This window comes from Telmatherina bonti (genome assembly GCF_933228915.1).
Source record: "Telmatherina bonti genome assembly, chromosome: 15".
In the NCBI taxonomy this organism is placed as follows: Eukaryota; Metazoa; Chordata; class Actinopteri; order Atheriniformes; family Telmatherinidae; genus Telmatherina; species Telmatherina bonti.
In genome coordinates this window covers 8,726,321-8,742,765 of record NC_136613.1, presented here as the reverse complement: position 1 = coordinate 8,742,765, position 16,445 = coordinate 8,726,321, and the positions used below count along the sequence as shown (strand labels likewise).

General features: G+C 40.3%; 2 protein-coding genes across 2 annotated transcripts in view; both read left to right on the top strand.

Moving 5' to 3' along the window:
* The window catches only part of LOC306766136 (abl interactor 2-like), a 42,138-nt gene extending 34,455 nt beyond the window's left edge, over positions 1-7,683 (top strand). The window contains exons 7-10 of the mRNA XM_079253746.1: positions 1,802-1,966; positions 2,083-2,163; positions 2,262-2,444; positions 3,520-7,683. Coding sequence (XP_079109872.1) covers positions 1,802-1,966; positions 2,083-2,163; positions 2,262-2,444; positions 3,520-3,695 — 605 coding nt within the window. The 3' untranslated portion in view covers positions 3,696-7,683. The remainder of the gene's footprint in view (positions 1-1,801; positions 1,967-2,082; positions 2,164-2,261; positions 2,445-3,519) is intronic.
* Positions 7,684-9,260: 1,577 nt separating this feature from the next.
* cnot11 (CCR4-NOT transcription complex, subunit 11) lies at positions 9,261-16,445 on the top strand. The gene is made up of 7 exons (XM_079254021.1): positions 9,261-9,959; positions 11,192-11,356; positions 12,634-12,786; positions 14,467-14,669; positions 15,109-15,311; positions 15,767-15,863; positions 15,973-16,445. The coding sequence occupies exons 1-7, from the start codon at positions 9,641-9,643 to the stop codon at positions 16,168-16,170; spliced, it is 1,338 nt and encodes a 445-aa protein (XP_079110147.1). The 5' UTR covers positions 9,261-9,640; the 3' UTR covers positions 16,171-16,445.

Genomic DNA, 16,445 nt, shown 5'->3' with positions numbered 1-16,445 from the left:
ATGTTGGATTTCTAGCCAGAAGTAGTTGGAAAAATAAGTAAATTCACTCTTAAATATGCAAGTGAAGCAGAAGTCAGCCTCCTTGGGGTGTCGAACTCCAGTCCTCGAGGGCCGGTATCCTGCAGGTTTTTGTTGTCTCCATGCTCCAACACACCTGACTGAAATCCATAAATATGTTGACAAGAAGCAGCTGGATCCATTTGATTGGAATCAGCTGTGTTGGTAGATGGAAACAACAAAAACCTGCTGGATACCGGCCCTTTAGGAATGGAGTTTGACAGCCCTGCTTTAACCTAATCTGGCTCCTCCTTACGTCTCTGAGCTCCTCCACCCCCACACTCCTGCTCGGTGCCTCATGTCAGCTGACCTGCTGCTTCTGAACGTACTGAGGTCCAAACAGAAGCTCAGAGGGGACGGAGCTTTTTCTATTGCAGGTCCAAAACTGTGGAATGAGCCCCCCCCCTCCACATTAGACAAGCATCCTCACTGTCCATTTTTAAAACTTATCCTAAGACCCATTTTTATTCCTTGGCCTTTAACCCAGCGTGAGTCTGCTCCTGGTCACGGTGCTATATGTTGGTTTTATTTACTATTTATTCATTTTGTTTTATTATTTTTGTTTTTTAATTCCTTGTATGATCTTTTGTTTTATTGTGTTATTTATTTATCTTGTAATTTTTGGCTGATTCACAGCACTTTGTGCCATTTTTGGTTGTTTTAAAGGGCTTTATAAAGAAAGTTGAGTTGAGTAATCCACTAGTAGCTCTGAAGAAATCACCTGATTTCATTCCTATTTGTTCCCAGTCGTTATGTGGCCAGTTAATACCTGAATCTAAGCTTACATTGTCATTATTTCACCATTTGTTAGAAACTTAAATGTGAGGCTGCAGCTGTAGTGATGGAGACGAGATGGACTGCAGCCAGGAGAAGCTGGAGCCAGTGGAGGAGCATCAGAGTGGAGCTTTAGATAGAATAAACAGTTTCTCTGCATTCAGAAGGTTTTAAGAATAACAAAATAACCTGCTGAACACGTCTTCAGTCTGTCTGTTGTTTGTCATCAGACCCACGTGGTGTAAGAGCTCTCCCTGCCAGGAGAGGGAGACATACTCCTCCTCCTCCAACTCGGACACAATTCCAGCGTGAACATGTGAATGTTCACCTGTTGCTACTGAAGCCTGAAGTTGTTCAAAGTGGATGAATTAAAAATAATACAAAATATGACGTTAGAATCAGAAAACAGACAGGATTTGAACATCTGACCTGAAACAAGACGCTTCGTAACCCCCCCCCCCCCCCCCCCCCCCCCCCCCCCTCCCCCGAAATGCCAGCTGTGTCTAGATTCCAAGTTTCCATTTCTAATGTTGGATTTCTGCTGGCTGCAACTTTTTCTGCACAGTTTCCCTGAATATTAAGAAGTGTTGTTGTCTTCTTTGTTCATAAATAACATTAATGTGATGAAAAAGAAGATGGCAGGTGTGCTGCAGGTATCCCTCAAACCACTGGTGCTCATGGAAGTTTGGTTTGCATGAAGAAAAGGACTAAATCCAAAAAATGGAAACAATCCATGTCCAGGCCTCACCCTGAGGAAGGCATACGCCGATACACGTTGGTGTATTTTTATGATTCTTGCCCATTTTTAATAACAGCTTTTTATTCGATCCACTTTGAGAGCCTGGACCTGGAATTTTTTTTCCATCTTTTGGATTCAGTCCTTCCTTCAACATTAATGTGATGTTCCTATTTAAAACCAACATGTCAGGAAATCCTAGATTTCTAATGTGACCCCTCTCTGCTGCATCAGGCCCCATCGTCCCTCAGTTCTACAGCATGAACCGTCCTCAGCCTCGACAACAGACCCCTCAGGTAGGGGGGTCACTTCCGTACCGCCGTCCCCCTTCCGTAACCGGTCAGCCAATCGTAACGCAGAACCACGTAAACGGTGGTCCCTACTACAACCAGAGCCCAGGTATGTACAACCTGGCCGTGTTCCGGTGAGCAGCCAGTGGTTCGTTATACAGATGTGAGATTATAGTAAAGATCTGTAATTATTTTAATTAAGTTTGATGTTGTATTTGTTTCCAGCTTCCCCTCCACCTCCCTCCCTCCTCCAGTTCACCCCTCAGCTCCCTCTGATGGGCTTTGTTGCTCGAGTTCAGGAGTCCAGTAAGTACAACTTTGCTCCTTGTTGGTAAAATATAATGTTGACCACACATGTTGTAGTAAAAAGTTCTTCTGTTTGTAAAACTTGCCTCCACTTGAAGTTTCAGACACCCCTCCTCCCCCTCACCCATCTACTGAAAGCCAAGCGGGGCCGGAGGAACCCGTTACCACCCCAAAGCCGTTGGAGGATGGACATGTAGAGGAAGACTCTGCAGTTGTGGAATACAACGATCCCTATGCAGAGGAAGACCCCCCATGGGCCCCCAGAAGCTACCTGGAGAAAGGTGAGAAATACTTAGAACAACAAATTTACCTCAAAGTTTTTCATCCATGTTCTAAAGGCAACATTTAACCGTGTGTGTGTGTGTGTGTGTGTGTGTCAGTGTGCATAGGATCTCCCTGCTATGTGTGTTTATTCATAATAAATCCACATAGTTTTCATGCATCTTTATTTTATGTTTTTTGCTTTTCCTGCTGCTACACCCAGCATTTTGGTTTTACACAGAATATAAAGTTGTCATCATCATCTGTACAACCGGATAATATTCTTAGAGGTCAAAAGATACGTTTAGTCTGTTTCATGCAAATTTATGGGGAGTGACTGGATAAGAGATGCTTTCTAGTGACGGTGAAAAACGTGAGACACTAGATCGTCTGTTTCTCATCGGTTGGACAGTTCTGTCCTCTACAAGGATTATTTTTCTTATTTGGCTGCAGTTAATTTAAGCCTGTTCCATCCTCCACGAGAAGCCAGAAATTTTTTCTTGTTCTCGAAGCTCCGGGAAGAAAATGACTTCATTTTGTTCTCGTGGACGTGTTTGAAGACAGTTCTTGACACACCGGGCTGGCAGAACTTTTTTCTTGTGGGGCTCCGAGAAGTATCGTGTGATTGGTTGGACATGTGAGGTGGGCGTGGTTAACATGGAGAAAGCAGGAAGTTGCTGCTTCCGCGTTTTTACTGTTGCAGGTAAAACAGATTGTTTTAATAAAACAGCTGATTGAGGTGGTGAGAAAGTACCAACTCTTTTACATGTGGCGTTAAAACACTCTTGAAGTTTTTATAAAAATCCTTCTGTAAACTTTTAAGTTATCTTAAACACAAAGACGGCGGGAAAAACATCACCTCCTTGGCAGAGGTAACAACCAGGTGACCCCTCCCCGCTACGGAAGTGCTTCTCCTGGAGGATGTATGGACCTGATGAAAAATAACTTTTTTCTTGTTCTTGCAGCCACGAGAACAAGAACTCAGTTCTTTCTACTCGTGGAGGATGGAACAAGCTTTAGGAAAAACATAGCAGAACTTTGCCATGACTTCCTCCTCAGCGCTACTAATACTTGGGTGTGTTTGTCCTCTTCCAGTGGTGGCCATCTATGACTACACAGCAGACAAAGAGGACGAGTTGTCATTTCAAGAAGGAGCAATCATTTATGTCATCAAGAAGAATGAAGACGGCTGGTTTGAAGGAGTGATGAATGCCACCACGGGCCTGTTTCCTGGAAACTACGTTGAGTCCATCATGCACTACACCGACTGAGACTGGGGTTCAGTCACAGCCGCTGTTCTGTTCGTTGAATCTGACAAGTGGAATTGATTCCACTTCAGCATTTTGCTGGCAGATTAGATCAGCACTAACAACTCATAAATGAGTGATCCATCCCTTTTGGAAGGATGTAGGGGGAATATATTGGACAAGCTTTCTGTTGTTTTTCCTGCAAGTTTTTTTACATTTGGGTTTCTTTTATTTCCCAGATTGCACCTTCAAACCAGTTCTGTGCATATCACTGTTGTTAATGGAAGACTAGGAGGTGTTTTAGGTTAAATTAGCTGCATGCATGGAGGCAGAAATGCACATTCCTATTGTTTTTTCCAGGTTTAAAAGCAGTGCAGGCGCATCATTCACTGCCTGTGGAAGTTTTCAGGGTATGAGGCAGTTCTGTGCCAGAATATTACAGCAATCTGTAAATAAGCTACTTGCTTCCTTTTTAAAGCCTGATGAGCATGATCTGCCTCTGCAGTTATGTTCTACTGTGACGTATGACTGCATTTATTTCTATCCTTGACAATGAAATTTGATTATATGATAGGAAATGACCGATAGCAAAGAAAATGAAGTGGGACAAAAATGAATATCCTCATTAAGCTCAGTAAAATTTTCCCTTTTGTCAAATTATATTAAACCTTTTATCATTTCAGCCTCATATTAGGGTTAAATTGGTCTAAAAAACATATTTTTTCTGACTGGCCGTTAGCGAGTAAGAAAACAAACACACAGGTGGTTTCTGTATGTGCACATCTGACCGAGCTGTTTACCACCAGGAAACGCTGTTTGTGCCTCTTCCTAGTTTAATTCAGTACTATGATAAAATGTGTGGCTATTGCCAGTATGTTTTATTAGTGTTATTACTAATGCTGCATGTTTTACTAACATGCTGTTTCTCCTGCACACACTACGACACACTAAGAGCTCGGTTTGGAGGGGAGGAAGCCAGACGTTTATCATTCAGCACCGCCACGCATGCTGATGTATAACAGGGATTTCTTTTCAATTTTAACTTTTTTTTTTTTTTTTTATCTTCTCTGTATTTTAGATTGGTCAGAAGTCAGTTTATGATAAACAGTTTTACAACAGATAACATTTCTCCAGTTAGAAGACTTAAAACCAGACCACTCTGACTAAACCAGAATAAACACAACGACTTCCAGCAGGGACAAGCAGACCACAAAGCAACACAGTTCATCCGTTAAGACGTCCATCATGCCTGACATGCTGCAGAGGGTCAGAGAAGATGGGAACATAGAATAATCCTCATTTAATTTATAGTTAATAGTAATAATTTCAAGATAGTTTAGCAGAGTTTGCATTAAAACTAATGGCACTCCTTTTTCTAAAACCATCCAATATGTCCAGAGCGCTCAAAGTCTCATAAATGTACTTAGAAATGATAGAAAAAAGGTCTTAATATGACTGCCAGACTTTCCTGAGAATGTGATCCGTATGCGTCCCTAAGTGATGGAGGAATCCAGTGATGAACGTTTTCTCAGGAACATTTAGAAGAGACGCTGCATTGAGTTCATTCTGCATGATGCAACCTCTCAGTTTCATTAAAATGTAAATGTATATCAGATAAAATGTCTTTCAAACAGATAAAACACTGCAGGAAAAATAAGTGATAAAGGTTGGGATTACTCCAAATAAATCTTATATATTATAATATAACCATTTGATTCTTGTTGCAACAAACTGACTGAGAGCAGATAAAGTAAAACATGTATGGAGGTTGATTTTAATACTGAGTAATCTGAGGTTTTCTAATATTTAAATATGCATCATGCATTTACAGTATGTCTCTGCTGGAAGCTTGTAATGGATGAAACATTAACAAAGACATGTAAACTATGGTTTGTCTTCATCTTGGCAGGAAAAAGTCGTTAAAAAGGAATTTCTCACAATCTGTTGCACTTTCGATCAGAGTAATAGAAAATATCAAAAAGGAAAAATATGTTATTGTTGTTTTTTTTGAGGAACTGGTGCAGTAGAAGTAATTCCTTCAGCTCCGACTTCTTTTGCCTTAAAAACTTGCTTTCATTTTCTTGGTTTTTCAGCCTTATTGTTTTCTTATCAGTGAAATTAACTCCAAAAAGAGGAAAAAAATCATGACACACACACACATTCCAACACAATACGCAGCAGTAATTTATTCCACACAAACACCAGATGTTTCCCTCTCTAATGCTGCGCACACACACACACACACGGGCAACACTACAATCATTACAGACACATTTAGTCTGTTTCAGCTTCAGCTTTTATTCTTCCAGAGTAGTTTTACATGATGGTAGTGATGGGATTAGGAAGACGACCCATGCACAGAACCAGAGGTGGCAATTCCTGGTCCATAAAGTAAAAGTCCTGTCCGGCAGTCACCAAGCCAGCTGAATTTAATGAGCAGAGTTTATTTTCCAGGTAAACAAGCCTGTTAGTGAAAATACCTGTTCTAAATGTACAGGTAGATCCAGAAACATGGCAGGACTTTTACTGTCTGGACCAGGAACTACCAGCTCTGCACAGAAGCCGTTCTCAGGTGTTAAATCAGATTAACAGATCAGTGACATGAACATGTGACCCTTTAACCTTTGTCTCACATGCTGGTCAAGCTTTTTGAAACATTTTTTAGGCGGATCTGATCTACAAATATCAGACCAGTGAATTATTAAACATTTTACCGGAAACTACAGCAGGAAACTAAACATTTGCTCTTGAATTCCCAGTTTTTACTGCACCCCCATCTGACCTCTGAGCCTTGTTTTATTGTGGTTTGTTGTAGTGTAGTAGAACGGACCCCAACACATCGCCAGGTGGAGATTCTGGACCTGTTTACATTGTGTTTGCCTGCATGCCTCATATATAACTGACATGTTTATACACCATGTTTTGTTTTTTATTATATGTGTTTATATCTTTATGATTGTTTGACCTACTTGCTTTACTCTGTCTGATCAGCTAGAGGTGGTGATGTTCGTATGCAGTTTTTGGTTGTAATGGCCCTTTAACAGAAGTCACGTGCACTTGGACTTTATTCTGTCTCAGAGATGGACATGGATCTATTTTGTGCCAAATGTGTGGAAGTTTGTTGTGATGTGAGTGCAGATATGTGTGTGAATCGATATAAACCAAACCTTCCCTCCAAGTGAGTATGGACCTGAAAACAAGGTGTCCTCCTTTCAGTGTTTTTAACAGCGTTTTACAACAGTAACCAGAGTATCCCGTAGTTTTAAAGAAGGAGAAAATCAATATGTTCAGGGACATTGTAAACATTTCCCAGAGGTTCATTTTATTATGATAATGATGCATACCAGGATTTATGGCATTTGTCCTTTTTTATAAGAATTCATAAAATTATTCCAAATAACCAAGTAGACAGATTTTTTGTTTGTTTCTACAGAAGGAGAATAAATACATGGAATGGCATTCAAGTATTTTGATAAAATTATTACTGAATCAGAAACTTACTTCTCAGTATGTGAATCTAAAAAAATGGCTGATGTTTAAACTGAACCCCGATCCTTTAAAACAATCAGGGATTCATGAGGTCTTGATTGAACTTATGACGGGACGTGCTGAGTTCCTGATCTGTTAGTTTCTCCATGTTTTGGTATAATCTGGTTTTTGTTTTGCCTGCAATATCCCTTTAAAATGTGTGGCCTGCGAGGTGAGCTGTGAAACGACAGACGGCTTCTCCGAGGCTGATGTTCACCCAGAATCTGCTTCATTGTCAAACGTCCTTTCTTTTTTCTCTAAGCTGAACTCATCTGTTCAGATTATGTGTTTTTTATTGGGAAACTTTTTATTGTTTTGTATTTAAAAAAATAAAAACAAGAAATTTTATATCTTCCCTTTTAGATGAATTGAACAAGTAGAAAATTTGTAGACCTCTTTAATCATCTTTATTCCTCTCAGTTTGCAGCACTTTCCTGGTGGAACATGTCCGGAGAAGCTTTCTGTTTTTCTAAAGGAATCACGACTGAAAGCACATCGCTCTTTTGTAAGAAAGAATTACAGTAAAAATACTAAAATAAATGTTTTAACAGCTGTATGTCTGGATGTTGCTTATTTATGGGCTGCAGAGTTATTTTACAAATGTTTACTGAGAAGTTGAGAGAAAAGAAAGTTGGACAGAACAGAGAAAAGTTTCAAATGTACAGATTGAATCAAACAATCTTTACATTTGTTTTAAATGTAGTATAGGCTAGGTCAATAAAGATGACACAATCCATAAAATATTTCAAATTATATACACAATTAGAAAAAAATAAGGGAAAAAGTCTTCACCCAAACTAACAAGATTTAATTATTATGTAAGGAGAAAATAAATACAAAAGTTAAATTATTTTAAACATGACAGCAAACGCTATAAAACATTATGATCAACAGGTAAGTTTTGCATTTACGAGTATATATACATACATACATATATAAATACACATATATACGCTTATAATGTGTAAACCTCTACAGTACACAATAAATAACAGCAGTATGCAAAAAAAAAAAAAAAAATTAAATACTTGGACTCCTTCGGTTTATATGGTTTGTTTATTTATTTGATTTTGCACTTCAAAAGAAACAGTAGAACATTCAGAGAGAAAAAAAAAGTAAGAGGGAAGTTTCAAATGATAGACCATACACGTAAAAATAATATAAATACAGTGCTGGGGAGGTTGCAAACCCTATAAGGGGTTACTGAGAACCTCGCCATAATCTAAATACAAGAATAAATTAAGTAATTACATACAACGAAGCATTTTTTTAAAAAAATGTTTGTGTTTATTAATCATTTTTAGGGTTTATGCTTGCTGTTTTAAGTCATCAATCATCCTTTTTATTACAATGAATAAAAAATAGATTTTACACAGAGTGGAATTCAGCTCTCTAACGTCTTTAATATCTGTGATATATTTGAACTATAATTAAATATACACGTTGTGATATCTGGTTTTAATTGTTTTTATTATATTTTGCCTTATTTTGGGGGAACAATTTTTTTCTTAGCTCAGTTTGAGCTTAATTTAGGAGTAGTAAGCCTTGGGCTTCCTTCTGCTCCTTCTCAAACAAGGTATAATGTTACACAAATGTGCGTCCTTGTTTTGTACTGTATATGTGGTCTGTATATATATATATATATATATATATATATATATATATATATATATATATATATACATATATTTATTTTATTTTTTTAGATTTAGTTTCTTTTAGTTAATATATGTGCAAACCTTTCCCGTTTTGAACATCTTCCACAGAAGTTTCTCTTACTAAAATACAGGGGGAAAAATATCGCAATTGCTTTTGGGGTAAACAGACTTTAAGTTAAGCTGCTGTAACTATGCTCAATTATAACCTCAAGGTTGTTAGTTAATTATCCAGATACGTGAAAGCTAATAATTTTAAACTTTATTTAAGAATAGTCTGGAAAAAGTTGGGGAAAGTTTTTTATTGTAAGCCATGCTTCCTACTTCAAACGGAAGTAGAAGAAGAACTGCATTACCCATGATGCACATCGCCGGAAGGGTCAAATCTGAAATTCAAACGGCTACAGCGCTATGCTAAGACCCCGTCAAACAGTCGTCAAAATTTTTATATGGATTTGGAAATTTCATTCAGTTTAGATAAGCTGTATTATTAAATAATATTTAATAGTCAATGAATCGATATTTGTGGGTGTTTTAGGCAGAGCGGTGAGTTTTTTAAATGACTTTGCCGCTTTCTGTCAGTTAGCCTCGTATGCTAGCTAAGCTAACTCGTTGGATGCCACACTCGCGATGACTTTCAGTCTAGTTTTTCCCAAGTTTATTTATCCAAAGATGAATTAACCGTAGACAGTCACGGGTACAGGAGATTTAATGTATTGACGTAAATTTACGCTGTTTATAAAACAGCTACGAACTCCTATCAAGTTGAATCTGGATGTGGAAACCATGACCCTCGCTCCCAAGGAACTTTCCAACCTGCTGAGCATCATCTCGGAGGAAGCCTGCACCAACACCTTCGAGAGCCTCTCCACTCACTTCCATCATTACTTTGGGAAAGCTGAACACTTTAGGGTAGGCTCGGTGCTGGTCATGCTCCTCCAGCAGCCGGACCTGCTGCCCAGCTCCCCGCAGCGGCTCACCGCCCTCTACCTGCTCTGGGAGATGTACCGGACCGAGCCGCTGGCTGCCAACCCGTTCGCCGCCGTGTTTGCCCACCTTCTGAACCCCGCACCTGCGGGAGAGGAGCAGGAGAAAGTCCTATCAGGTGGGTGGGCTTCTTAAACAGCCAGGGCTGGATTAAACGTGCCCAGGCCCCTGGGCTCAGAGTGTTCCAGGGGCCCCCCTTCCCCATCAGAACATCATAAAAAAAAAATTGTGAATGAAACACTGTGAAACGACATTTCTAACATCTCCCAGCCAATGGTACCAACAGCAATACACTATTGGTAGTGGTGTGACTATCTGGGTTTTATGTACATTTTGTTTTGTTTCATGTCCAAACTGCTGGTGTTTGCCCCACATGGGCCCCAAGTAGGAGTGGCCCCCTAATTCCCATTGGATAATTTGGCATTGTAAACAGCACATCATAATACAAAAGAATAACTTGAAGCATCAATGTTGGTACTAAAACTTTCCTCAGATTTTAGAAAGAAAAATAAATAAATAAGGCTGGATTATCCAATAGGCATTATGGGCACAGGCCCAGGGGCCCACATAGGGTAAACACCAGCAGTTTGGACATAAAACAAAATGTACATAAAAGCCAGATAGTTACAAAAGTGTCTAGTGTCTTGCTATTAGTACCACTGGGTGAGAGATGTTAGAAATGTCATTTCATTTTGTATCATATACAATTTTCACAATGTGGTGGTGGGGAGGGGGGCCCCATGGAGCACTCTGGGTCCAGGGGCCTGTGTACTTTTAATCCAGCCCTGAATAAGGCTCTTTTACCAACAAACTAAAGCATAAAAATTAGGGGTGGGAAAATCAGGATTTTTTTTGCCTCACAATTTTAAAATCGATTATAAAAGGAAAAAAAAAGATCAAATAAATAAGAATAATCCATTATGAAATTTTAGTCATTTTCATTGTTTTTATTGATCTTTTTACTTGTCTTCTTGGGTAATATAGCAGCAAAATGATGGAATAGCTCAGTGTTTTTTAACCACTGTGCCGTGAGAGATCATCAGGTGTGCCCTGAGAAATTATCCAAATTTAATCAAATCAAAGCTTTATTTGTAGAGCACCTTCACATACCTCAAAGTAACCAAAGTGCTGTACAGGTAAAATAAAATAAATCAACATTAAAAGCACTAAAATAAAGACAAAATCGAAGAATTGAGAGAATCGCAGTTTAAATGGAATCGGCACCAAAAAAAATCAGAATCAAATCGGGACAAAAGCATCACAGCCCTAACGAAAATGTATCCCTACATTGTGAATTTGTTCTAACTATATCTATGATTTCTTCCTCCCTGCTTGTCTGCCTGTGTTCAGGATTCCTACCTCCCATCACCCAGCCTGAGAAATTCTTCCTGTCCCAGCTGATGTTGGCACCCCCAAGAGATCTCTTCAAGAAGACGCCCAGACAGGTGTCCTGCATGGACGTAGGCAACATGCCCCAGTCTATAGACATTAGCGGCCTTCAGCTAGCCTTGGCAGGTCAGTAGGCACCCACTGGACAGGTTTACACCGACTGCTTTTAATCAGATTAATTAATTTAAATCAGCATGAGTGTAATCAGATCGGATTAGCGTGATCAGATCAATTTGAATGAATTTTTTTCGCGTTTGTGTGTCTTCTTGGCAACCGTTTAGTCTTCAAAAGAAATTTGTCGGCATATTTCCTGACAGAAAAAGCCAGGTGAGGCATTTCTTTGCTCTGAGGTTGGTCGTCCAACCTTCTCGGTTAGGTTGGTATCCTTCTGAAAAGATTCATCGTGAATATATGTAACCGGTCCACTTCTTTGTGCTGGTTAACAAATTGTGGTGACATAACGTGATCTTTGGAGGAAGCCTCCTTCGTTTCTGAAGGCTGAAGGAAACCAAATAAAACTAGAAAAGCACTCGGAGAGCGCAAACCTCCACCAATCACAAATGTTAAAGAATCCTTTTAAACAAAATTCCTGGATCCAGACGGTGATCCAGGTCACCACCAAAAATAAATCACCTCTTCCTTTTCACATTTCCAACAACTCCTGAGCATTTAATGAAAATCCAACCATATCTTTTTGAGTTATCTTGAACACAAACAGATAAATGTCGGTAAAAACATAACCTCCTTGGCAGAGGCGATAAACCCAGTCCACGGCAGGGTCGGGGGGGTTGTCAGATGAAATGTATTTGGGAGACAGTAAAGGTGAATGTTGAGCAGAGACGATTCATCCGTCTGGTTTGTAGATCAGCTTAATCTCATTCGGGTTTGCAGGTTGGGGTTGTTGGAGCTTAGTTCAGAACCAAAACTAATAACAAATTGTCTGATTTTCTTTTTTTACGTTGTACTTTATCCAGTTTGAGACTTTTATGGCTTCTGGGTTGACCCGTTTGTAACTTATTTATCTTAGACAGAATAATAAATAAATAGACATGATTTCAGTTTGGAATGTAATAAAAGCATAAAATGACCTGATCTGGCAACCCGCCGGGGAGACTGTCTTTTAAATATTAAAAATCTGCATTGGGAGAACTGGAGATGTGATCTTTTAGTTTCTTCTTATACTGGTTTAATTGCTTTTTTCCTGATTCTCTTGTTTGTGTTTATTAAACTGGTTTTAATATTGATGTGTTTAGTAATTGATCATTTAGTGTATGTATGTAGTTTGTTTTAAATCATTTATGTCATATTTATCGGTTTGGTTACATGTACCTGCTGAGCTGAAGTACTTTTTTCTTTTTTAACGCCTTTATTCATGTTTTTTTTTCTGCATCTTCGTCTTGCAGAGCGTCAGTCAGAGCTGCCCACTCAGAGTAAAGCCAGTTTTCCCAGCATCCTGAATGACCCAGATCCAGACTCGTCCAACTCAGGATTTGACAGCTCCGTGGCCAATCAGATCATCGAGTCTCTGGCCACAGGTCCTCGCCCTCCACTAGAGAGTAAGTGTCGTTTGATTTTTATTTTTCAGTGTATATTTTTTTGGAAAGTAAAAAAATTAGAAACCAATTTCTAAGAAGCTGTTCCTTCCAGACTCAGTCTGCACAACAAACAGCAGCAGCCTACAAACAGTCTGTGTCAGAACGTCCACCCTATTCCCTAACCGCTCGTTTACCACACAGGGTGACACTATAAAGCACTGTAAGGCACTCATCTTGTTGCCGATTCAGACACAAAGCCGGCTTTTTTTTTTATTCAACAAATAAGGATAGAAAACAGGGGTGGGAAATTGAATCAAAAAATTGAATATTGGGACTTTTTGTTTCACAATTTTAAAATCGGTTATTTTGTTTAAAAAAAATCGATTTATTTTTCTAAATAAATAAAAATAATCCACTATAAAAATGTTGTCATTTTTATTGTTTTTACTGATTCTTTTTACTTGTGTTCCTGGCCTTTATAGCAGCAGAATGATGGTCTGGCTACTAGTTTGTTTTCTGGGCGGCTTTTGCTCGTTGACTCTGTTCTTTATTCTGTATTCTTTATCCTGATTCCTGCGCAGGTGATAAAATGAGTTATTTGTGTTTGAGTCTGTTGTTGGGACTGTGAGCTAGTCTTGTTGGTTCCACGTCGGTCTTTTTATATCCAAACTGCATCCACAAGATGCGGTTCGGTCTCAGCAGGTCTCCCTGGCCGGGAGTAGCAGTTCCTGTTGTCTGTTGTCTTTCTGTCCTCTTCCCCCCACACAGCAGAGGCAGATGGCTGCCTGTCCTGAGCCGGGTTCTGCTGGAGGTTTCCTTCCTGTTAAAAGGGAGTTTTTTCCTTCCCACTGTTGCCAGTGTGCTTGCTCAGGATGGGGAATTGAGTTGGACTCAACTCAATCTGTTGGTTTCCTTATATAGGCTATTATGAACTGGCCTTCATTATGTTTTCCCCTCTGTCTGTAAAGCGTCTTGAGATGGCATTGCCGTGATTTGACGCTATATAAATAAAGTTGAATTGAATTGAGACAGAAATTTCCCCTCTTTTAGGAACAAGCTCATCAGTTTGGGTTGGCTGGTCACCTTTTAGTGAATTATCCTCTGAAACACGTCTGCTACCGTCTTCCTCCATGTTTGTTTTTATATTGCAACATGTAAAGTGCAGATTGACATAAAATACTGCAGTAAAGCACCTTATCATGGCGTAAATAATAGAACCTCATATGAAATGATAGACATTTTCTATTGTCCAAACGATATATACCGTCATATCGCCCAGCCCTACTTAAAATCAATCATCAGCATGACGGAGTGCCCGTGTACAGAAGCAAGGATCGAGGCGATGTGCTCCAACGTAGGCGTGTCTGTTAAAAGACAAACTTCTCTCCGTCTCGGCTCTGCAGCTGTGTGATCCTGCAACGCGTCACCAGAACAGCTGCATCCCTTTCATCTTTCTGGTCATTTTATGTAAATAAACAACAGAAACAAGTGATGTGGGAGGTACATGCTGGATGTGTTGACCTCTACCTGCGCGTCATCCTGTGATTATGATTGATTGCTGTTCACATCCTGACTGATGGTGCTGACTCGGTGAATATGAGGACGTCTTTGTGTTGCTATTGGTAACCATGATGGAGATCAAGACTTTGTCGCTGGATCATCGCTTCACACTAAGATTCTTTCACTTCGTTTTGTCCTCAGGTCACTTTCGCCCCGAGTTCATCCGACCGCCGCCTCCTCTGCACGTGTGCGAAGACGAGTTGGCATGGCTGAACCCCACGGAGCCTGATCACAGCGTCCAGTGGGATCGCTCCATGTGTGTGAAGAACAGCACCGGTCTGGAGATCAAACGGATCATGTCCAAGGCTTTCAAGAGCCCGCTGTCTGCCCAGCAGCAGTCTCAGGTGGGTCAACTTCCTCCTCCTAGTGTCGACTAGAGACGCCGCCGTCAGCTGATTACACAGCGTGCTGTGCTGTTTGAGCTCCGTTCAGCTTTACTGTTTACTCTGTCGTCATCTCAGAACATAAACAAGCAAAACAAAACGTCCTGTTTTGGTTTTACCACAACAAATAATAAATTAAGCATCATGTTACAGAAAAAAGCATGAAATCTTCACACTTAAGAGGTTAAAACTTACATTTTTCTAGTTTTCTTCTTTTATAAATTCCTTAAAAATTTAGATTAAATAATCAAAGTTGACAAATAAAGAAGTTGTCCCACATTTTCAGCTCATTGCTGCAGCTGCTTCCATCATTTTAGTCCCATGTTGTTGCTGCTGAACGTGGAGAATAACTTGTAACATGAAAGCAGTTTGTCTGTAAGCGTCTCATCTGTCCCATCAGCTCCTGGCTGAGCTGGAGAAAGACCCAAAGCTGGTTTATCACATCGGCCTGTCGCCGGCTAAGCTGCCTGACCTGGTGGAGAACAACCCGCTGGTGGCCATCGAGATGCTGCTGAAGCTGATGCAGAGCAGCCAGATCACAGAGTATTTTTCTGTGCTGGTCAACATGGACATGTCGCTGCACTCCATGGAGGTCGTCAATAGGTGCGTGAAGGGCCGTCTGAGTCTGCACATTTCACCATCTCCGTGCACCGGTATCAGCACCTGTTGTAAAGCTCCTAAGTTTTTATGTGACTGCAGTAATAAAGCAGTCCTCAGTGGCTCCTAAAGAAATCCATTGTGCTTCTCTGTCAGCTCTGATTTCATGTAATTAATAAACTAAACGGAAGAGTTTGATTGGAGTTAATCCTGATTAATCCTTCTAATTGTGTGAATGCTTTTAAGCAATTTGAAACAGCTCATGCAGGTTTATTTCCATCATTTTATGAAGAAATTCATCATAGTCACTGCAAATTTACCTCTACCTAGCAGTCCACCAGGACCTTAAAGGGTTAACTGTATTTCTCTGTCATACCACAACAGCTCAGGTCAGTTGCAGCTGCAGTTCTTCTCATGTCTTCTAACTCATCTTTATGCTTCGTTTCTCCTCCACGGCTCAGGTTGACCACAGCTGTAGACCTGCCTCCTGAGTTCATCCACCTCTACATCTCCAACTGCATCTCCACATGCGAGCAGATCAAAGACAAGTACATGCAGGTACAGAGCAACGTGTTCGTGTGGAAATAACTAGTCATAGGTGATGATGATGCAGAACTCTTCATCCTGCAGGGAGAAATCCACCCATAAAACTGCTTCTGTCTTCCAGAACCGCCTGGTCCGCCTGGTCTGCGTCTTCCTTCAGTCGCTGATCCGAAACAAGATCATCAACGTTCAGGACCTCTTCATCGAGGTCCAGGCCTTCTGCATCGAGTTCAGCCGCATCCGCGAAGCCGCCGGCCTCTTCCGCCTCCTCAAGACTCTGGACACTGGAGAAAACCCTGCTGAGGCCAAACCTGCTAAATAAAGCCAGGATGAGCCGTTGGAGCGGCGTCTTTCCATGAAATATTCAAGTCTCTGTTCATCAGAACACAAACTGGACTCTGAGAGGAAACTTTGTAAATATGTAGTGATTTTTTTTCCTCCTCAGATTGAACTCGACTCGCTGCTCGGCTTCTGCAGCTCTGTCTGAACCTTGTCGCCATTTTCTCCTCTAACCAAAGTAAACCTGCGATTCAGCTTCGTTTTTCTCATCATTCTTCCTTTTGGAAGTTAAACCGTCAAAGTTTTAATTAAACTGAT